Raw genomic sequence first — 24,264 nt, 5'->3', positions numbered from 1 at the left:
GCCCCACCCGGTCCGGCCCCGAGCCGGATCCCGGCGCGGGCCGCCCTTCCGCCGGCGCCGGGGAGAAGGCGCTGCCGACCCATGCTGCTCCGCGCCCGGCCCGCCGCCGCCGAACGGTGAGAGCCGCGCTGCGGGCAGGGCACGGCAGGGGTCCGGAGCGGAGCGGGCGGCAACCCCACCCCGGGCGCCCCCGGCGCCCCCGGCGCCCCCCGGCCTCTCCGGCCTCTCCGGCCTCTCTGCTCCATTGCCTCACGGCCACGGCCCTGCGCCGGCCCCCGCGCCCGGCCGGTCAGCGAGAGGCTTCCAGCGCCCTCCGGCCCCGAACCCCGGCTGCGAACGGCGCGGTCCTTGGGAGAAGTGTCCCCCCGGGGCGCTGCGAGTAAGTTCGATGGAAGAGCGGGGCGAACCGAGAAAGCGTTTGGGCCAGCCGCTTGGTTAAAGCTTTGCTTCGTTGCCTGAGTCAATAAGGCACTTGATAAAGAGCTGGTCTGTTAGTTGTGCGGCCTTCGGGAAGCAGGTAGCTAGCCATCAAAAAACTTCATGTGCAGACCACAAAACCTGGCGATGCAGCTCTTTACTCGTGTATATTTATTGAATACCTTGAAATATATACTTTTTTTCCCCTCTTTTTATAGATTGTAATTCTTGCAAGACTTGTGATGTGAGGTAGGACAACTAGGATTTTGAAGAGGTCTGTCATAAGTACAGCATATCTCCAAACATCAGTGGATTTACCAAAGACTCTTCTCAAAGCCTGCTTGAATCAGAACCTGTAAACTTTCCAGAAGTTTCACGATGGAGTTCATATTGTTCAAAGGAGATCATACCAGATATTTGAGATTTTTACTGTTAGTTTTAGTATGTGCAATAGTTCTTGTGTGCACTGATCAGGACTACTATAGTTTACTTGGAGTATCCAAAGAAGCAAGCAGTAGAGAAATAAGACAAGCATTCAAAAAACTGGCATTAAAGTTACACCCTGATAAAAATCAGGTAAGTTACATCTTTAACAGGTCAATGTTGTTGAGGTAAGGGATCTTAATGTTTAAACAGAAAGCGTTTTTATTTTTACTTTATCTAAAATGTTTCTCTGTTCTTGTGAAGTAATGTACACAGCTGGCAACATGATTTAGCTCAGATTTTCTGTAGAGAAGACTTACGAGAAGGGGTAGACTGGTAATATACATGGTTGTGTTGACATTTGGGTCATGTCAGATTGCTAAAGGAAAAAAGGCAGTATCATTTACTTTTTGTTTGCATTTTTGTAAATACAAGAAAACATACATCTGTACCATATTACCTTGTTGGTAAACTGATGAGTTTATCTTTTTCTATTTAGCTTAGGGGACCTTACTGTTTCCCTGCTGTGAAGTCTCAACCAAAGAGCAAATAACACCAGCCTATCTTGAGACATCAGTCTCCAGGTGTCAAACAGAACAAAGCAGAAATTCTAGGACTGCCAAGGCCTAATGAAGGAGGGTGAAAAGGAGCTGTAGGGTGAATAGAGAAAGATGACTGTGAATGGCTCAGTGTGTGATACCGTATTTTCCAAAGCACAAAGAAATTATTTTTAAAAACTTAATTGCCATAATTTTTTTCAAGATTTCCTTAATTAGTCAGAAGTTCATAGGAAATATGATGGTTTGGCACTTTATGTGCAACTACACCTGCACAGAGATACACAGGACATTGATGTGCCATGTAGGCTCACGGCCTGCCTCCACAGAGTACAAACTATGTTTTTACAATGGATTTGTATGTGACAAAGCTCGAAGAGAAAGCCAAATCCCAACCAAGTCAGAAATGCCAATTTGTACCTGTTAACAGCAAGCTATGGTTTCACTGGGTTGATACGTTCAAAATAATATTTCAGGTCAGATTCTGTAGCTTTCAGGTATGCAGATATTACTGAAATACTACAAACAATTTTTCAGCATATTACTTGCAACATTAAAGATGATCATAGAAGATGAAGCCGTTACACAAATTCTATAATAGCAATTCATTTCATGTACATCTATGTAATTATGTGAAGTATCGTTCAAAAGGCACTTTCTTAAAGCAATGTGTAAGCAGAAGTCAAAAAGGTGGGAGAGAGCACTACAGATCTTGTTCACCGCTGTTACACTGCACCAGCTCAGGACCCAAACTGGAATTAAAAGTATATTTTTCACCATTCTAATTCCAAAGAACCTAGAATACCTAGAACCAATAATGCTTTTCAAATAAGTAAAGGAACCTATAAGCCATGAAATACATGGAAATATCAAGTCTTCATTCTTAAGGTTTTTTGGTGGTTGTTTTTTTTTCATTCCTCTGCATTTGCAAAACAAGGTGCATAATATACCAGGACCCAAAGTAATAGGAGAAAACAGGGAATGCATTTCTGCAAGTCCATATACCAGAATAACTCAGTTAATCTACTGAGCTCAGAAGTACAAAATATTTTCAGTTGGGAGATGCATTGACAGTGTTTTACTTGTCGGAAGAAGCATCCTGCTGAATTTGCGTGTATGCTCCTGCTTCTCCTACACACACATTATGTATTATCTTCTCAAGGTAATAAAAGTTGCACAGGAAACTTAATCTGGAAGGAGAGGAGATCAAACAAAAGTTAGGAGAGTTGAAAGAAGAGGTATCACTGAAGAACGTTACGGCTTCCTACCAGTTTGCTTTGTATTTCAGTTGGTACCTTAGTGAGGATGAAGAAATGAGAAGGAGATGCATTGGGCTTTAGGAAAGGAAAACTTTACTGTAGTTTGTTTGGAGACCACTAGTGTCAGATTCCAGTGCAACTGGCATCTTTAGGGATACAAAAAAATTTTCAAAGATTGTACACATAATGCTGAGAAAATAATGTGGTTTATTAATTATTTACTAATTATAGTTTTTCCTTAAATAGAACGATCCAAACGCACATGAAAATTTTTTGAAAATAAATAGAGCCTATGAAGTACTTAAAGATGAAGATCTACGGAAGAAGTATGATAAATATGGAGAGAAAGGCCTTGAAGACCAGCAGCAAGGAGGTCGTTATGAAAGCTGGCACTTTTATCGCTATGATTTTGGTAAGTGATGATGTGTGTTTGTGACTTGTTTAAAGCAGTCACAAGCAAATGCTATATTCAGATCTATATCAGTCTTTTCATAAACTTCTGATGTATCCTGTCGAGATTTCTGCTTGCTCGGTTGTTCTGTAGCTGTCAATTTCACTCTGAGCCAATTTTTTATTTATCATGTTAATGGCTACCCACAAAATAACAACATGGTGCTCTATCTACCTAGCCTTTTGTTCCTGCTGCCCGTCTTTTTACTCTGTGTCAAGTGCTTTTTTTTTTTTTTAATTCCAGTGTTACTGTTTCATTGGTATTCTTTTTAACTCTTCGGTACAGGAATTGCATTCTCAAGTGGATTTTGAGAGATTTCTGCACTGTCAAGCCCATTTTACATGCACTTCTACAGTTAGAGATCAGTGAAGAAGTAGAAGAAAATTAAGAAAACGAATCATAAATAAAATGATCTTAAGACAAGTTATTTAGTGTTTATCTCAACAAATCTTTTATAGCTGTAGGAAAAGGTGGGGATGAACTATTCTCAGAGCTGCTTTGGCAGAAGTAAGTTAAAACAGGCAGTTGAGGAACATGGCTTGATTGATGTGAAGAAGAAAGCTGAAATGAACCTCCACCCTGGCAAAACAGTCAAAGCCAGTAGTTTTTTTTGGTGTTTTTTTTCCCCTTGTGTAGGTTGATGTAATATGTTCCCCATCTCTAAAAAAAAAAAATTGTCTCTGCAGATTGGAATTGATTAAACTGGAGGCAACTATCACAGGAAAAAAATGGAAATTACTCTAGGCAGCACTGCTTGATTGAGAAACAGTATCCTTGGAAGTCTATTAACCAGTCATTTGGAGTGGTTTATTTATATATACATGGATGTATATTTATATACTATATATGTATAAGTACAGATGTAATATGTATAAATATTTTTTCAAGTGCATGGGTGAGTGTAATGTATTAAATTATATATGAATGGGTAGTAACATAAAAACTGTCTTGTCAACTGTGAAAAGTAATTTCTTGTCATTTATTTGTATTTAATGCTTGTATACCTCAGGTGAAATGGGACCTTAACATGTTAGGTACTGTAAAAGAACTGTAGCCATAGTAGCATAATATAATATATAGTACTCTGGGTATCTTGTTACTGGCTTTCTTGAGTACTTGAAGTAGTATACCAGCTGTCGTGACGTTCTAGGTAGAACTGTGTAGCTTTTTAGGAAAGCTGCTGTTCTTAACTTTATTCTGTGCACTTTATTCCACTGTATGCACACACTCTGTTAGTGAAAAAGCTTGTGGCTTAAACACCTTTTTGTTCTAAATAGTTTAGATAACCAGAGGCTCAGAGAAGACATTAAAGCTTCCATACATTACATATAGTGCTCTCACTGAGAGCTGGAGTTTCTTGAATTATAATCTGACAACTAGTTGACACTATTTCTAATATGCTTGCTGTAACACCATAGCTGTCTCCTAGAAGCCTGTTGTTGATAGGAAGTGGTAGTTCAATTTTCTTGCTCGCTCAGTAATTGGTCTACTAAAATACCAAAAGAACTCTTCTGTTCTGCTGGTGGCTTTTGTAGCATGAAGACATGGCAGTTCATACGAGATTAGACTAAGGTTACATGTTACTAAATAAATACAGTTTAGTTGTAAAAACCTGTCTCTGCCAGCCTGCTGTTTCAACTTAAGTGTACTGCTTTCTGTTTCCTGTCTTGTGAATAAAATTATGGTTTGTTTCTTCTTTTTAAAAATGGTGACATTAAAAGGAATTGTTTGCTTTTTGATAGGTATTTATGATGATGATCCTGAAATTATAACATTGGATCGAGGAGAATTCGGTAAGCTTTAAATAAATAGCTTAGTTTGACAATCCAAGGTAAAAATGTTTACATTCTTAGCTGTGTATCTATAAACTTCTATTACATATCTTTAAAAAAAAAAAATTGTCAGGAAATCATCTTCATAAGAGAGAACCAAAAAACCCCTAACGCGTCCTGGCAAATGCTAGTTAGCAAATAGTTCTATCAATAAACAGTTTGGTTTGGTTTGTGAGATCTGTAAGAGGAACTTATTTGACTTATTTAGTTTCTCCTTATCTTTCATCACGCCTTCGTGGTGTCTTGTCTAAAAATGCACTTGATAGAATTTCTTTTCTGTTTTATTTCTATTCATTTTTTTCAGAATATCATTTTCCCTGTATATTCTCACAAGCAAGAAAATTAAGGAATATTTTAATATAGGCAAATATAACCTCCAAAACTCACTGTAAAAACTATGGCCAAAAACACAGAGGCTGAAAGATATGTAATTCAAGCTGATAACATGTATGTGTATATTTTGTTGCCGTTGTCTTCTTTTGTTTGTGAGAGTATTGCATTGTTTCCCATGATTTTTCTAGTAACTATATTGGTTAAGTTGTGTTTTTACCTGTTAGACAGGGATTCTACCTAAAAACATGGCCTGGTGGAATCCTGAAAAGAAGTGATTATCAGGAAATGGAAAGTACTGTTGTGTAACATTGTTTTAGCACTTGTGTTTTGTTGTTAAGGTAACCAAACTTACACTATCAAACATCTCAGGTTAATCTGTAAAGATTAATTATTCTTAATAGAACACATGTTGAGAGTCAGGGTGCTGAAGTATGATTTTTGTTCGTTTGCCTACAGCAGCAAGTACGTGTGAATGAATTAAGTGCAATCTTTATCCAATCTCAGTTACTGTTACTAACTTGTGTCTAACATAAGGAAATACTTAATTTGGCTTTCAAGGAAAACAGTATAGTAAAAATGTACATTGGAGATATATCTACATTGTAGGTGTGCATTACTTACATGTGATTTTCTTCTCTTGATCTAGATGCTGCTGTTAACTCTGGAGAGTTGTGGTTTGTGAATTTTTATTCTCCTCGGTGTTCCCACTGCCATGAGTTAGCACCTACGGTATGTATAACAAACAAGTGACTCTTAAAATTCAGTTCCTCAACTTAAATTTTAACAAAGCAGATTTTTACACTGAAGTCAAAACCAAAGACAATCACTCAAAGTTCCAGGAAGAAAACATATGCTGATTTTTCAGTATTTCTTCATAGGAGAATATCCCTTTTCCCCTCCCTTTTTTTCCTAGTGGAGGGAGTTTGCTAAAGAGATGGATGGAGTAATACGCATTGGAGCTGTCAACTGTGGAGATAATAGAATGCTTTGTCGAATTAAAGGGATTAACAGTTATCCAAGTCTGTATGTTTTCAAAACTGGAATGGTAAGTGATAAAACTTCAAGCATTTTTTAGAATTACTAAAATCTGGAAATGTATTTCTTTAATACTTGTTCAATTGTGTATCTCTATATAAAGCTTTCCATTTGTTTTAACTTCTTTATAAGAAATTACTTTTTCTCTACATTTACCTTGCTTAAATTAATTTATACAGCTAAATTCAGTAACTGGCTTATACAGTCCTTTTTTCCTGTTTATTTATTTATTAATCATTTTGCTGTTCATCCATAAACTTCTGATTTTCTTCCTAAAATGCATTTTACTGTGCAGCAGTAAACTTCTGATTTGAGAAGATACTGTCAGCAGTGGTGCATTAGTAAAGCAGTGAGTCTAAGTACTTGAACAATTTCGCTGATACTATTGCAATGGACTTTTAAAATACAAAGAACGGTCTCTGATTTGAGTTCAACGAATATGACCGTTTACCTAAAGAAATTTGGGAATTGCTTCCACAAGACTTCCTCCATGCTAGGAGGAGTTATGTACGTCATGCTGCATAACTGCCTGTTGAGTCGTAGTTCCGGGAGTGGCATACAAAGACGTGAATAGTTAGGCGCATTTTGACAATGATAAAATTTGTGAGGTTAGGTGCAGAGATTGTACGTACATGCAAATGGACTGATGCAAGTAATTTTAATTTTTATTTAAATAACGATATAATCACTGGGAGCTGGTATTTTTAAGACTTAATTATCTTTCGTTGCTTGACTTGGGAAGAAATCACATTACGAAATTTAAATAAAGGTTAAATTTCAGGCATTCCAATATAGGAGGGAAAAAACAGAGCTACGGTCTCAGGGAGAGAAGGGGGTCTAGCAGTTGCATAAGTACTGTTATGAAAAACACTGGTGTGTGTGTATATTAAATTCTATGAACTTTATTCTTTGTCTTCTATAGCAACCTGTGAAATACTATGGAGACAGGTCAAAAGAAAGCTTAAAGAACTTTGCTATGCAGTATGTTACAAGCACAGTCACGGAGTTATGGGCAGGTAATGTTCATGTATTTTTACTTGGGGTGCTGTTCTTGAAATTGCTTTTATATGCTTTTATAAAAGATGTCAGAAGCTATGTATAAAACCAAATCTGTCCACTGTTGCTAAGTGTTACATTTGAGATTAAAAATAGTATTTATTGTAGTTTGTTAACATAAAACTTTGTTTCAGTCACATTGAAGTATACCAAAACCAGTCACAAACTTACGCAAATTGATTTATTTTTAGGAAACTTTGTTAATGCCATTGAAACTTCATTTGCTTCTGGCCTTGGTTGGTTGATCACCTTCTGTGCTGAACGTGGGGGTAAGTGTGTCAAATACTAGTCAAATAAAACGAGCAGGGGGAAAACTAAAATTTATTTTTGTAGACAATGGCATAATCCCTTTCCCTTATAATAAAGAGTAAATTTGTTCAAAGTCTCAGAAGCCACAGTATGTGGACTGTGGGTCACTTAAGCTCCATTCTACAGGCTGTTTGACAAAAGGGACGTTAATAGAAAGATTATGGTATTGTGCTTCTCTAATGTCATGTGAGTCATTAAAACAGCACTCAAATACAACCCCTAAGGGAAGGGAACAGGTAGAAAAGAAGTATCTCTGACTTCAGTTTCCAGCACAAGCTCAAATGACAGATACTGCATATAGGCACATAGCAGCTTGTCATGGTACCAGAGTAGAATCGTATCGTATCATAGAATGGCTTGGGTTGCAAAGGATGTTAAAGATGACCCAGTTCCATCCCCCTTGCTATGGGCAGGGATGCCACCCACTAGACCAAGTTGCGCAGGGCCTCATTCATCCAGCCTGGTCTTGAACTCCTCCAGGGTTGGGGCATCCAGAAGAAAGGATGTATCTCCCTTTAAACCACCAATACCCCAAAATTAGCTGAATATTTTCTTAATGTTACCATTAAAAATTTGTTTTGTGATTTGACATCACATCTGATAGCAGTCTGCGTGCAATGCTCACATTGCTTATAACAATAAACACTGTTGAAGTTGCTGGACTTTTTGTTTTTAATAAGCCATTGGTTTGAAACTGGTTACCAGACTCATTTGCTACGTCTTCAGCATGTTTGTGAAAGGACAGAAGTATGATTTAGTTTGAAAGCTTTCTCAACATTGATCACTGCTTACACAGAAAGATACTATCTAACATATATAAAACAAATTATAAGTTAGAATTGGACATAGTAATCATCTCTTACCAATGTCACGACAGTGTAGATTTGTATTATTTTCAGTATTTGTTTTGTCATGGACTTTCTTGGGATCAGTATTGGATACAGTAGGAGAAAATTGCCTTGGTTAGCTGGTAGAGCTAAGTAAATTTGCTACACCTTTAACAAATAAAGATTTCTCAGTCTTATGAAGAGACTTTTGTTCTGGGAATTGAACAATCAGAGTTAGCGTTAGGTTTACGTTTGTAAATAGCTTGATTTCAAGTTGTAATCCTTTTGTAATTAGGTTTTCAACTTCGGTCTAGTTACAGTGAGGTCGATGTATCTTTTTTCAGAAAAAAAGTCTGCATCAGAAGCTAACTATTCAAACTAAGTCTGGATGGGTAATTAGAGCATATAATATTTGTTACACTGAGTTGTTATTTTAATCACAGGGAATTAATTGAAATCTCCTTATAGGACAGTATGTATGTATGTGGTGTGGTTTTTTTAAACATTGAGTCATACAAGAAATTTTTACGGTGAGTCTTAGTACAGCAAATAAAAATTTAATATAACTTAAAATGAGAATTGTTTGTTCACGAAGCAAGAGAATGTTCACACTATATTTTAACTTAGAGTATACAACTGTGCTGATTATTAGGTGTTACAATTTAGAGTCACTGAAATGTTGCATGACTAACTGTAGCATGTCTGTTGAAGTGGTTACATTTGCAGGGAGGAAAGGGGTAATTCTAAACAAAAGTATGTTTAGTGGATTAATAATTTGAAGTCTTATGTTTGTAAGTAAATCACTTCTATTTTGCAGATTGCTTGAGTTACCAAACACGTCTTAAGCTTGCTGGCATGTTGGTAAGTAGTGTTTTACTTTTCACCTGTTATATTTAAAACAAAATAACAGAGTTGAAAGCATGAAGTGCTAAATTCTTACTGAGTTTAGTGGAACTATGACTTCACCCATTAATTTTCAGAACAGTGAAAAATTTTGACTAAGCAGCTGTTGAAATTACATTATTTTTAAATATATATATATATATATATATATAATGTGAATGAATTAATATTAAGTGATGAATGATAGTTGTCTCCTTCCATCTTCTAAATGTTGTACATAATTGGTTGTATTGGGATTTTTAAAAGCATTTCTGAACCTAACATTGAAAAATACCATTCTTCGTTTTTTTGTTGTCTTGTTGTGTTTTGTTTTTTTTTTTTTCTTTTATTACAGGAAGGCCTTGTTAATGTAGGCTGGATGGACTGTGGCACTCAGGGTGAGCTTTGTGATAATTTAGATATCTCATCTAGTACTACAGCATACTTTCCACCTGGAGCCACCATAAATAACAAAGAGAAAGGAGGTGTTTTGGTACGAGTTGTTTCTAAACAGTTCTGTATTTAGATAAGATAAGGTGATGACAAAGGAATGTATAAATAATTATTAGATTGATTATATACAACTGAAAAAATGTTTTGTTTTTTTTTTTGTCTTCTAAGCTTGTGTATCCTGATATGTATCTCTCTTGGTTTCTAAGGCAGTTATCCCTGGTGGTAGTCCCCAGCTTGCTGGTATGCTGGGAGAGTGAACAAGAACACAGTGCAGTAGCAGCAGCCTGTAACTGTGCTGAACCATCTCTTCAGGAGCCTCACTGAGTAGGAATCCAGGGGTCTTTGTGACAGACCCAAGAGCCTAGTCCTGAAGCTGCTATCCAGCTATCCTGGGCAAGCTTGGGAGATTTCCCATATGCCCCCAGTTTTTACTCCAGAAAGAATATGCCCCAAGTATCACAACTTTGAGAAATGCTTCTCCAAACAGAATACTGACACATGTGATGAATACTCCTACATTGTCTGTCCGCATGGCTTATGCTGTTTGGCTCTATTCTAATACTGCAACCTCCTCCTACATTTGTATGGTAATTTTAACTTCCTTAAGTGATAGGAGACGTTTCTCAGTTTAATGTATGGTTTGTTCCTCTATTGTCACTACTGTTACCTTTAGTCTTAAAAGGAGGAAATTAGATTTGCAACCTACCCATTTTCAACCTTATCATAGAATCACAGAGTGGTTTGGGTTGGAAGGGACCTTAAAGACCATCTTGTTCCAACACCCCTGCCATGATCATGTTGCCCAAAGTCCCATCCAACCCGACCTTGAACACTTCCAGGCACGGACCATCCACAACTTCTCTGGGCAACAACCTTGTACCTTACCACCTCCGGAGTTACTGACTGATACTAATTCCTAAATTTTACAAATTACTGAAACATAAAAATCTGTACAATGCAATAAGGGAAGGCTGTAAAAATAGACTTGAAATCTTGTAAATTTGATCATAAAATTTGGTTTGAAATTTGAATTTGAGGACTTTCAGCACCCAAAATACAGTATCTTGAGTTTAATGTTGTGAGAAAACAAGCTGAAAAGCAGTAGTCTGAGTGCTGTTGTCAAATTATATATGTGAAAAAAGTTGATCAAATAACATAAACTGTACCCTTCAGTTGATAGAAAAGAACAAATCAGAATAATTTCCCTGATGCTTTGAGTACAAATCATCAATAATCAGGATGATATTCATAGTTTCTTAAACAGAGTTAACTTTCCTTTCTAGTTTCTTAACTCCTTGGATGCCAGAGAAATATATCAGGAAGTAATGAAGCATCTGCCTGACTTTGAAATTATTTCTGCAGCATCATTAGAGGTAAATTAAAAAAAAAAAAAGTCACAATGTCTATGAAAATCTTTTTATCAACTATCAGTTTTAAATTTCTCAAATGCTGTTGGTATGACAACCTAGTATTACTGTTTCTGAAGATGATATTTTTTCCCCTCTAGACAAAATTGGTTATAACTAGTTACTACTTGTGTAGTTTAGCGCAATAAAAGTGGGGGCAGAAGGGTGTGCATATTTTTATTTGTAGATAGAGATTTAGTAGGAAAATAGAAAACCACAGACGTTGCCTTTGGAACTCACTCTGCAACAGTAACTTCCTAGTTACTATTTTTTAAATCAACTACCAAATCAACTTTGTCATGTTTTGCAGGAGTGGGAGGGGAAGGAAAGGAAGGCTCTTTTGACACTTGTAATAGTGGCAGCTTGACCTCCAATAGGAAATGTGATGGAAACAAAGTGTAGAGAATAGCACATAGCCAGCTTGGTTTCAGACTTCTTCCACTTTTCACTTACAATGCACTGAAGGAAGTTTAGTGAAAGGACTGCACGAAAGAATTTACTGAGGAGGGGGACGTCACTTAAAGAACAAGTGAATAATTGGGCATTTGTCATTCTAAAACATAAAAGGAATTTATAAATTGGTATAAGTAGGAAATAATGATGTTTTTTCCCCTCCCGCATGTAAAGGACCGTCTAGCTCATCACAGATGGCTAATTTTCTTCCAGTTTGGGGAAAATGACAAATCAAGTGTACAGGAATTTAAGAAACTTAAATCTTTACTAAAAGATGAACATATTCAGGTAAGAATGCTCGCTTAGCTAGTATTAACCTCTCTTTGCGTTCAGAGCACAAGTCAGCATGTTGTTATCATTATTAGTTATTATTGCCACCTCTGGTACCAAAGAGATATGCTATACTGTGATAGATGTGTAGTAATGCTTTTAAAATAAAGCAAGCAGTGAAGCTTTCCATACTAAATAATGTCTAAATAATTTAAAAGTAGTTAGGAAAGACTCTATTTTAAGTCACCTCTCTTGTAGCAAATGTTGTTGCTGCAGATGCCCTTCAGTTAACAATCAAAACTTAACACTTTAGTGTCAAATTGATATATGTGAAACTATTTTAATTATTTAAAAAAGAACTAATTATTTTGAAAATATAATAAAAAGAAACCAAATTCAAACTTTGTACTAAACATATATGGATTGTGTTACTATACAAGATATGGATTTCAAAAAATGTGGCGTTGACTAGAAGAATTCTGAAGTCATTTATTTCAGGTGTCTTTCTAGTTCCTTGCTGTTTTACTTGGAGAGGGGAAAAAAATATTAGGTTTTATTCCTTGTTTTGACCTTTAAATTTAAAAGTAGCTGAACAGCCTAATATAGTTATGGTGGTAGTTTTCCTCTAACATCAAAGATATGTTTGTCTTAAGACCTCTGATATTTGTTTAAAAAAAAAAAAGGCTACTACTTGTCCATACTTAGACTTTATGTTGTGAATTTATCCTAATTTTTACTGCCCTTCAGAATATCTTGGTGTATTTAAATTTGTATGCCTTAATGGTGCTGTCTGTTAAATAGGTTGGCAAGTTTGACTGTCTTTCCTCACCAACCATCTGCAAGAAGCTATATGTCTATCAGCCATGTCTAGCAGTCTTCAAAGGAAAAGGAATTGAAGATTATGAAATTCATCATGGTAAGGGAAACTTTGGCAAACTTAAATCTTTACATAATCACTTTAAGATGACACCATCTTTGGCACACTGCATTTGTTTTCCAAAGAAACAGTTTTGTAGTCCTAGTATTTGCTCTTTTTTTTGTGACCTTATTGTAGCCTTGCACAGACCTATCATTTCTTTTAGGGTTTTTTTGGGTCCCCCCCCAAGTAAGGGATCACCATATGCTAAGAGATATACTTTGCATTTACTGTCTTGTCTATTTCAGTCATCCTTACATCTACACCCGTACATATGAAAGAAATCTCTGAAGCTGATCAAGACAGCTTATGCTTTGGGTAGGACAGCCAAAGAATGCTGCAAGGCACACCCGTCACAGAGGCTTTACGTGCCAGATATACAGTGCTGTCCACATGATAAACTTGGATTTGATTTTGCTTGTCACTGCACTGAAATGAATTCCTTGTTTAATTGATTCCCATCCAAGAAAGTCTATACTGAGATGTTGCCACTTAGATTCATTTGCAGAGTAGTAGTTTGGTTCCATGAAAGATTGGAACTATGTTACTGCGTACCTCTGAAAGGATTGAAAAATGATGGTAGGAGCGAGAACAACACAGGTTGCTACAGTTTTGTTTCAACAATCAGTGTAGCTTCATCCAGAATGCAGCAAAAGGCAGTTACGCATGATGAGGCTCTGATTTTTCAGTCTCAGTTCCTAGGAACAGCTTGCAAGAAATCTCAGCCAAAATGTAATATTAAAGAAGAGAGGGGATAATTGTTTGACCACCTAGATAAATCAGTCATATCGAAGGGTGGAAGATGATCCCATGCATCTAATGAGTGTTGTCAGAGAAAAACCTTACATGCCTGCAATTTCCACCCCTACAAAGAAGACAAGGGTCGTATACATACAGCATTTCTAGATCTTTTCCAGTATTTATAACAACATAATATTTTAAAGACATCTTTCATAGGGAAAAATAAAGTTTCCTTTCTACATTGTTTCTTGAAGGAAAGAAGATCTTATATGACATCGTTGCATTTGCCAAAGAAAGTGTCAACTCTCATGTTATCACACTGGGACCTCAGAATTTTCCTGGCAAAGAGAAGGAACCATGGCTTGTGGATTTCTTTGCACCAGTAAATATTTAATATCTACATTTCCCCTTTTCTAAAATCTGTTATGTAAATATGTAACAAAATGCTATTAGTATTTTGAAAGCATCCTTCGACATCATGAGACAGTACTGTAATTTCTCATTCCTTGGCAGCACTAGTTCCTAGATTGTGTGGGCTTTTTATTTAGTGGAGTCTGTTGTCAAAGCAGCATATTATTCATTTCAAACAGCTTACATTCTCCTGAGAGCCAACTGCAGGGCAAAGCAATTGTGTTTATTTGCATTTTGTTTTCTAGTGGTGTCCTCCTTGTCGAGCTTTGTTACCAGAGCTGAGAAAAGCATCAAAACATCTTTATGGTCAGCTTAAATTTGGAACGCTAGACTGTACTGTCCATGAAGGGCTTTGCAACATGGTAAGCTGTAGAAATTTAAAACGGGAAAAAAAAATCGTATCAAATGGTTTATATATGGTTTATATATATTGGTGGGAGCAGATCATGCTTGTTTTTAATACTTTTTTTTTTTCTTTTAAAGGGCAGTAACCCAAACAGGGCATTTGTATCAAGATATTTTTTTCAAAGCAACAAACTATACAGTCACTACAGATAATACCTAAATGCAAAAATACAGGTCAAATTTTGGTCTGATTTGGTAGTGTTATTGGAAGACTCAGGAAACTGTTAGAATTTAGTAATTCCTCTTTTTTTTTAATAAAAAAATAAAGCAGACCCAGAAAGGTTTTTCTTTCTGTAAATGCATACATGCGCTCGTTTTGTTCTTCACGTGTGAAGAGGGAAATAGTAGAACATGTAAAAAAACATAAGGTTTATATTGATGCAGCATTTTTTGAAGGTGTCTGCAAAGACTTTTACTTTAGTTCACCCTAAATGACTGATTTTTATTTTGTGGGGTTTCAGTGCAGGATCAGTTTTGAAGTAACAAAGTTTATTACTTATTAGCTTGCACTCATTCCATTACTACATTTTTGAATAAAAGATTATTAAAACCTTGCCCAATTTTCCATTTTTAAATTTGCTTAGCTTTTGCTTCAATTAATTTAGTGGGGTAAAAATTATTAATATTACTTTTCTTGATTTCCAGAAAATACAGTTCGGCAGATTTCCTGCTGAATGTGCATCTGCACATTTTATTGTTTATAAGAGCTTATGTTAGAATATTGTATCAATATTAAAAATGTGAATGTCTTAAAACACATGAAAACTAGGTTAAAAAAAGGAACAACTTTGAAGTTGTGTTTTAGATGTGCTTATACACTGATTTCAAATTATGGGAGCATCAGCGTTCAATAGTAGATGATATGGTTCTTCATATGGTACAAGTGTTTCCACCTGAGGCCTGAGAATAGTGTTAAAAACTAAAGGCTTAGAAGGCCTGTGGGTTAATTCCTGTATTGCAGAATACACTTCAGGACAAACTATACTATCTAAAATACAAATTGGCTTTTTTTTTTTTCTGGACTGGTTTGTTATGGTTTCAAACTCCCACCTGCATGTATATTTAAGCAGTTGTACTGCACAGAAAGGATAAAGTAGCAGCTGTGAGCCACCAATACCAATGGCAGTTAAAGGAAAGTATGGGAAGTCTACTAATTCCTTGCAATTTCTCATTGTCTGTTTTGTTAGCATAATATTCGAGCTTATCCAACAACAGTTTTGTTCAATCAGTCCGATGTTCATGAATATGAAGGACATCACTCTGCTGAGCAGATCTTGGAGTTTATAGAGGTATGTAAGTTACAATCCTTGTTGCAGTTGTGCTGTATTTGCAATATATGTCAATACATCTTTAGTTGGAAGATTCTAAGATTTATTTTAATTAGACTAGTAAGACAAGGAGTGGAAAAAACACGTTGGGCGAGAAGTGATGCAGCAACTATCAGGCTGGGACTTGACACTTAGCAGATTTATTTCCCTACTCTGTCAACCTATTTCTTTGATGTCATTAGCAAATGTCTTAAGATCCTTTCCAATCTACAGAATAATAGTAGTGATTTCTACAGCACAGAGCAGATAAATTAATTAAAAATATGAAGTGCTATACTATTAAGGTGAAAATCTCACACAACTTGACATTAGGAGGAAGTTCATATTTTTTGTCAATTAACTTGCTGCTCTCTATACTTAGTGTCTGTTCCTCAAACTTTCTTAACTCACAGAACTGCAAATCATTGATACTCAGCATTGTTGCTGCCAGAGTTCTTGTACCATCTTTCCTCCAGCATGCAGGTTCTCTCACTGCTAGAGCCATGGGCTGTTTTTCCCTCTTCAAATCAAAGAGACTTTGCATTCTTTTCAGGCAGCTTATAAAAAAGCAGGTGCAAGAGTGCTTATGCAGTGCTCTTTCCTTTGATACTCAAAGGTACCTAATGCACCATATGCATTCCTCTGCATCCCAGTCTAAAATGCATGGCTGAGTCTCATAATCCCTGTTCTTGCCAGGTGAGCTGAGTTTCATACCTTTTGCCTCCCTTTTGCAGTCTTTTGGGGTTTGTTTTTGTTCATTTTTCCTATCAAATCAGGCATGTGACATCTGATGCTTGCATGCCTTTCAGTGATATGGAGTCTTCCCTACCCCCAACATCAAGCAGATTTCAGTAAAAAAAAAGGCTCAGACTTTTGTACAGTCTGTATGTGATGACAGTAGGTACAGGTTTACAGGATATTATTGCAAGGTACGTGTCCATAAACTGTCTTTGATTTAGGATCTTAGGAATCCATCAGTGATCTCCCTAACACCAGAGACTTTTGTTGAATTAGTTGAGAGAAGAAAACGAGAGGAAGTCTGGATGGTTGATTTCTATGCTCCATGGTGTGGACCCTGTCAAGCTTTAATGCCAGAATGGAAAAAAATGGCCAGGGTAAGAGACATTCAGATGTTTTTCTGTTTTTGTGTCCTGTTATGCAGTTATTGAGACTGAACAACTGCTGTCTTAAACTTGTCACTGAGAAAGTCTGGTGATTAATATGGTGAACAAAACAGGGAATTCCTACCTAACAGTTGTATATTATTCCAGATGAAGTTTTCCTTTTGTTTTTCAGTACATTAATATTGTAGCCCAGTCTTTCCTGTTGATACAAGTGAGTTTTTGAAGTTGTGAGAAACTTTCAAGTAAAGTTACTTAATGCTTAATACTTTGCAGAGATAGCAACTCTGCATTTGTTTAAAATAAAACATAAAAAATTAAAGCTTTACCCATAAATAGAATAAGAGCAAGTTGAAATAATTTGCTGCTTTATCCACAGTTAGTCTTCATGATCATTAATCATTTTTAAGATGGCACTTAGACCTTTGTGAAATCTCTGGTTTGAATTTTAGATTAAATGAATTCAATCTTACCTAATTATTTCTTAAAAGATGTTTTTTCTGGAGATCATGTTTTCTTCATTGAAGGTAAATAAATGTTAAATTCCATATGCTTTAAGGATGACTGTTAACTGAATTCCATATACTTCAGTACCCAATTGTTGGTGCTGAGAGAGGATGTTTCTGTTTTGCAAGGTCGTTACAGTGTTGTACTATTTGCAAAAGTAGTATTTGTAAATACCACAGTCACTGACAACCATCTGGGTTTTCCTGGGCATACTTCGGGAATTTGAACTAGAAACTTTGGGCAAAACATGAAACTAGTCCATAACTTTCAGACATTTAAAACTCACTTGGACTAGGAATTCTGTCCAGGATTCTACCTATGTTCTGGTCAAATGTCTGTGAAGTATTATTAGTTCTATAGTATATGTTCAGTAATCATCAGCTTCCTTGCCCATGCCAGGTGGTTTAGGCCTTTGCAACAAATCCAGCACATTCAAGACAGACACAAACTGTGAAATTGATAGCTCATCTACACTGTACCAGGATCTGTTATAGTTACTGAGCCTGTGATACAAAACATGGTAAGATGGTAGTCAAACTAGATAACCACGCTTGTATGTACCTTTAAGGTAAGACAGGTACCTCATGAACCATGTCTGTACAGTTCATACTAAAATGTTACGTGGATGCTGGGAATGCACCTGGATAGCTGGCTCCCATTAGATACCAGTGATACATTTACAGGAAAGAAAGCCTCGTGATAGTCGTGATTTGTTGGTTTGTTTTCTCCCCAGCTACGTATTCAAGTGATTAAGGCACAAATTCTGAAGTACTACTGAAGTTGTAGTATTATTGACTAGCAGGTTTGACTGCTGTTTTTTCTTATTTTTAGATGTTAAATGGATTAATCAGTGTAGGCAGCGTGGACTGTCAAAAATACTATTCTTTCTGTCACCGAGAAAGCGTCCAGGGATATCCTGAAATAAGACTCTTTCCTCAAAAATCAAAGACAGCTCATCAATATTAGTAAGTAGTTTACTTCACTTTGGAAAATGATAGAGGATGTGTTACAAAATGAGTTTGCATATTCTGTTGTATGGGAAAGGTTCACCAAAGCTATTAAAATAGGCTCCTATGACATTTTGTTGTCCTAGACATTATTGACTTCACTGCTTCAAACATACCATTGTAATTTGATCTTCTATTTCCGTAAGTTGAAATGAAACTCTCTCAGGAACCTTGATTTTTATTTCTTGATGCTTATTGAGTGCCAGTTTTCTAAGTTCGGTAGCCTGTTAAAGTAGATGATGTAAATCACATAATATAAAAATACTATTAGGCCTAATTGATTGCAACTTCAAAGAACAGTGTGATATAGCCATCTGATCATCCTCACTGGCAACAGTCTTAGCACCATTGCAAAAATTGTCTTCGTTTATCTAGCTATCCCATTCATTGTATGATTAGTGTGGAAACATTATTCAATAATGAGAAAAAAAAATCCTGTTGGAAATGAAATCTGGCCAAAACCAAACAGCCTGTCCCCTTCATTTCACAGTACTGTTTGAAGATCCAGGGATTTCAGAAGGCATATGCGTATTTAAAGATACATAAAGGTCTGAAATGGTAGATGTGTTACTTCATTCTCTTACAAATTGGAAAGCTGATTAAATGCTGGCAGATAATAAAATGGATTGCCTTTTCACTGTAGTGCTTAATAGCAGGCCTTCAGTAGCTTTCATCATGGGACTGTTTTTATTTGATTCTGCTAGAAAAATCTTCTCTTAAAAGCGTATTTCTTTTCTCTGTTGAAAACAACTAAGTTGGTGTACCTGACTGTTATTAAATTCCTAATAGTAAGTTAGCTACTTTTTTTTCCGGCAAAAATATGGATATTTGTCTCTTAAAATAAAACTCACCTAACGCTATCAGGTCAGATCTTCACTAGTAACTCTATATTGAAAAATACTCTGTTATGAAGTTGCAAATTAGTAGATATGAATCACGATTTCCTATTTTTTTTTCTTGGCATTTCAAACTTAAGCAATGCCTCAAGTCCAAGTAATAAACCTTAATCAAAGTTACTAGTTTGCCTAACTTTTCTACCCTCAAATTGAGAAAAATGTACCTAATTAGTAATAGTAATATTGTAATGAAGGGGCATCAATTAGAAAACACATTAAGATATTTCTATTTGATTTTTATGTTTCTTAGTGTCTGCAATTTTATCTGGAGTTACTACCAAAGATCCTTCATTCAAAATACTTCCAGCTACCAAAGTTCACGTGCTTCAGACCAAATTTCTTACTTTTCTGACACAATTTTCTTCCTTTTCCTTTCTTCATTCTAGTTCTTCTGGTCCTTAATTCTGTATCTTTGAAATGTATTAATGAGACTCTCAGATTTGAAAGCAAGGCAGAAATACATTCTGAAGCACATGCTTTTAGGTTCATTATTTCATCATCTGTATTCCATAGACAATTCAAACTGCTGTGTGACTGGATATTTTTTCTTTTTAATCTTTTTATAGTAGCTACAATGGATGGCACAGAGATTCGTATTCACTGAGAGGCTGGGCATTAGGGTAAGTTACAGCATGAAACTTTTGTTCACAAGCTGTGCATATAGTTTTCTTGCTAGGAGAAATTAATATCCAAATTGTATATAAATCAAGAATTCGAAACACTGATGTATACGTATTGCTTCATTTAAGATGTTAATGTTTCCACATTTTTTAAATTAAGCTTTTAAAAGTGTGGAGAAATACCATTACTGTCCACCAATTTCATGAAGATTGTATCATCTTATCTACCACATCTAAAAAGTGATTCCTTAATAGTAGAAAGAATAAAGTAAGAATTTCTAGATCACTAGTACACTTAATTTCAGAAAGTTCTATTGTCTGTAAGTGGAAATTGAATATGTTTTAAGTGTTGAATTGATTATGACTGTTACTCTCCCTTTCCTCAGGTATTTACCACAAGTGTCTGTAGACCTGACTCCTCAGAGTTTCACAGAAAAGGTTCTGAATGGGAAAGATCACTGGGTCATTGATTTTTATGCTCCTTGGTGCGGACCTTGCCAAAATTTTGCTCCTGAATTTGAGATCCTTGCAAGGGTAGGTTTTTTAACTGTATTAACAGATTGGTTTCTTCTACTAGTAATGGTTACAATACTCCACAGCACATTATTTCTTAGCAACCATCCAAAAATCATATACCTTGTTCTATCTACAGGAAAAAAGACTTAGGTATTTAAAAACTGAAATATTATAACTGTTGCTTTTTAGGTTTGTTACGCATTTCACTGTGGTTTTTTAAGTTTGAGGCATAATCATTAATTCATCTTCAGTATTTTTAATGTACACACCTATTGTTCTTCTGATACAGGGAGCAATTTATTAGAGCATTTTATGTTTATGGTGATAGTAAGAAAATGTTTCTTGCCATTTTATAGAAAATAAGAAACATGTCTAGAAGTCCAGTGTAGTTTTACAAAGTCTTCAAAATCTCACTGATCATATTTTCAGACTGAGAGAAGGGAGACGTTCTCATTAGAAGTCCATGCTTTTAGGTCCCACTTGCCGGGGGTATTGCACCTTGTGTAGACAAGCGCGCACACAAAGGCCATCCTTTGAGGCAGACATCAGCCTGTGATAGGATGACCTTTTAACTGTGACATGCTTTGCTCTGAATTCAAGTAGGAGTGCTCTGCTCAATGTGGGGTAGCTTCTGCTACAAGGGTTAACACTGAGAACAAAGCAAGTGACTACTCTTTAAAAGATTTGAGCAATGATTTTTGCTTTTTTAGCTGCATTAAAAATTTTCAAATTATTTGCTTACAGTCAGCCCTGGAAACTTGATGTTTGGTTCTACTTAACATATCTCCTTTTAGGCTGTTAAAGGAAAAGTAAAAGCTGGAAAAGTAGACTGTCAAGCATATGGTCAGACCTGTCAAAGTGCTGATATCAGAGCCTACCCTACTGTTAAGTTTTACCCCTACCAAGGAATGAAGGTAAAGTGTTTCCTTTGTGTACAGTGCTGTGCAGCTAATGGTAGGAGACATTTAATTTCGCATTAAACTTAAGAGACTCTTTCTATAACATATCAAAGTACATTATTTAGATATTCAAGAGATACAATTATAATTGATTTCAGTAATACTTAAAACACTGGGAAAATGATACAATAACAATCTGTTACTGTAAAAGAGTAAGTTGTAAATTAATTGAATAGCAATGAAAATGTAGACTTAACCAGAACCAGGGTTTAATTTTGCAGGAGTCTCAAATGATAAAAGGTTTTTTTTTAACCACCAACTACCAAAGCAGGCAAAGTCTCTCTTAAAATGAAATGTGGATGAATTAATTTTGGTTAAGGAAGAATACTCTTTCAAAGTAATCAGTATTTCATTATAATTTTGACTTAGATAATATTTCAGGATAGAAAATTAGTATAAAATACTTAGTTGCATTCTACCTCAAACCTTCATAAACGACTTCAGTCAAAAATTACTGAGACCACCAGCTCCTATTAATGGATTAATAGTATTAGATTTAAAAAAAATTCAAGTGTTCAGACACTTCTAGGAAACTGCCTTTATTCTTGTAAAAGCAATCGACTGCTATTAAATTTCAAGAATGTTGCAGTCATCTTTTTAAATGTATTAGTCTAGAATAGTATTCAACGCATCCTAATAGTTAAACCAACTCTTAACTATGTTTTTTTTTTAACTCAATCTCTTAAATTAAAGTATTAGAAATCCTTCCTCACACAATCCCATCAAATTTTGAGGGATTTTTCTGTGTTGAGTAGGGGTTTTTCAGGTCTTCCAAGCAGTGAACCCACACTGACAGATTTATTGAATATAGAGCATGAAGTCACAAACTTTTTAATGGCTGTCAACGTCAAATACCTAGCTGAATGAATGTGAGAAAATTGTAACCATTTTGTATTTCTTTAAGTTTAATGACCAAGACAACGCTTTTATAGTTGTAAAAATCTAGCAGCTAGAAGTGGTTCTTACTGCAAAGAGAATTAGCATTGTTGAAACAGGCAAAATATCTATCAATTTCAAATCAAGCTGCAAAAGTCATTGCCTGCCTCCCTGCATTCTTCTGGAATTTTAAATGAAAGTAAGCGCATATTCTATTCAGTATAAAGTATGAGTAATATTTTACAACATTTTAATTGTTTTTTTTTTAAGAAAAGTGTTCTTGGGGAATATATAGACAGCAGAGATGCAAAAGGTATTGCTGACATTTTGAATGAAAAAGTAGAAGCAATTGAAAATAAAGGAAAAAGAAAAAAATCTAGAAATAAGGTAAGAAAACTTATTCTGGGGACTTTTACAAGAGACATTTTAAAGAATAGCGCTTTAAAACAATATTAGCCTTTGCTCATTTTCTGTGAAGTATCAAATGCCATCTCTTCAGACAGCACCAGGTACATTTTACTTTGGCTTGTTTTGGTTACTATTCAGTTTTCCATGTCTACAGATATTGCAACAGCAGTATTCTGATACATCAGTTGTCAGGACTTAGATGAATTTATAGATGTCCATGGAACATGAAAACACCCCTTTGGTATGAAAATACAAAGACTATTGAGATGCACTGTATGTGTAATCCTTAGACTAGATTTACCAAGCAGACACACAAAGTCAGGGGCTGATTAGTTCAGATTGAGATTGACATCCTACCTCAGAAAGAAGATAATACGCAGTAGTGAAGAAGTATTAACAATTCTTTTTAAGAAACACTTGTCCAACTGAGATAAGTTAGTACTTAAAATCGAAGAAAAAACATTGCAAGTGGTATAAAAAATCTGGAAGACTTATTTGTACTATTAAAATAACTATTTATTTTCCTGTCACTAGGATGAACTCTAAATGGTACTGGAGGCGGTGGATAACATGAAAAATACACTGAAGCTGTGAATATAGAAGACACCATAAGGAAAACATAAAGCCAGTTACATTCATGACAAGACAAATGAAAATAGTTTGAGTTCATGGACACATGTGACTGCGTATATGAATTCTGTTAAACTGTGGGGAGATGAAAGCATTTTTGTTTTGGTGGAGGCATTCAATGTTTCTGCAAATGAACTGCGCGTGTCCCTCTTCTGATACGCCAACTACCTTCTTCCTAGTCCAACAGTGGAGTTAACCAGAAACATGGACTGTATCACTTCTGTCTACCCATTTTCTATTTCCTTACATTTTTCTTGTCTGTTTCCAAACACTTTTGAATGTGGCACTCAGCCTGTGGCTGAATATGCACTCAAACCACTCTGCAATGCAGAAACACAATGAGGGATTGTCTAGTTGAAAGACAGTTAATCTGCTTTGGGTTTGTATTATTGTTTAGTCAGTTGCTAAGAGATTAAAATCAGGAATTGGTAGCAGGACAGGTTTATTGAATTCCAGTGTTCCTGCCCTTCAGCACATTACTGTGGCACTGGTGGTGGTAGCAGGATTAAGACTGAAGAGCTTCTCTGGTTGTTTGGTTTTGAGGTTTTTGTTTGTTTTTTTAATCAAAAAATAAATTAAGGACTTTGAACTTTGTGTTTCACTGACTTTTAAGATTTGAATTATGCCATAGAAGCATCTGTTTATGAGCTAATACCTTAATGTTATTATTGTCTTTTTAAATATGAATATATTCTGTGGACATGTTTAACCTCTCTTGGTATTGCCACTTTTCCTTCCTCTGAAGACGTGTGAGTTTTGTTTCAAATAGTCATTTGCAAATAGGATAGCAAGTGCCTTTTTAATTTAATAATGAACACTGTACATTGCAACATCTACTCATGCATCTTAATGTAAATCCTGCTTTTACAGTACTATTTTTCATAGCTTCTCCCTAGACAAAAAATACTGAAGACAAACTACTACATTTAGGAGTTTGTTGAAATATTTCATTTTTTTCAATAAAATGCTGCTGAGTGTGTC

At 35.7% G+C, this 24,264-nt stretch overlaps 1 protein-coding gene across 2 annotated transcripts; it reads left to right on the top strand.

Annotated features, from left to right (window-relative positions):
- Positions 1-24,264, top strand: DNAJC10 (DnaJ heat shock protein family (Hsp40) member C10). Of its 2 annotated transcripts, none has more exons than XM_040562138.1 (23): positions 1-116; positions 636-993; positions 2,903-3,068; positions 4,850-4,900; positions 5,919-6,001; positions 6,186-6,317; positions 7,230-7,323; positions 7,555-7,632; positions 9,317-9,360; positions 9,737-9,874; positions 11,118-11,207; positions 11,868-11,981; positions 12,765-12,879; positions 13,875-14,002; positions 14,277-14,393; positions 15,624-15,725; positions 16,703-16,858; positions 18,203-18,336; positions 19,841-19,894; positions 20,281-20,428; positions 21,205-21,324; positions 22,516-22,632; positions 23,188-24,264. In XM_040562138.1, the coding sequence occupies exons 2-23, from the start codon at positions 796-798 to the stop codon at positions 23,197-23,199; spliced, it is 2,391 nt and encodes a 796-aa protein (XP_040418072.1). In that variant the 5' UTR covers positions 1-116; positions 636-795; the 3' UTR covers positions 23,200-24,264. The 2 variants fall into 2 exon arrangements, with proteins under 2 accessions (XP_040418072.1, XP_040418071.1); XM_040562137.1 differs by having other exon boundaries at positions 10-379.

The sequence above is a fragment of the Cygnus olor genome, chromosome 6 (assembly GCF_009769625.2).
Source record: "Cygnus olor isolate bCygOlo1 chromosome 6, bCygOlo1.pri.v2, whole genome shotgun sequence".
In the NCBI taxonomy this organism is placed as follows: Eukaryota; Metazoa; Chordata; class Aves; order Anseriformes; family Anatidae; genus Cygnus; species Cygnus olor.
This window is presented reverse-complemented; position numbering and strand designations above follow the sequence as displayed.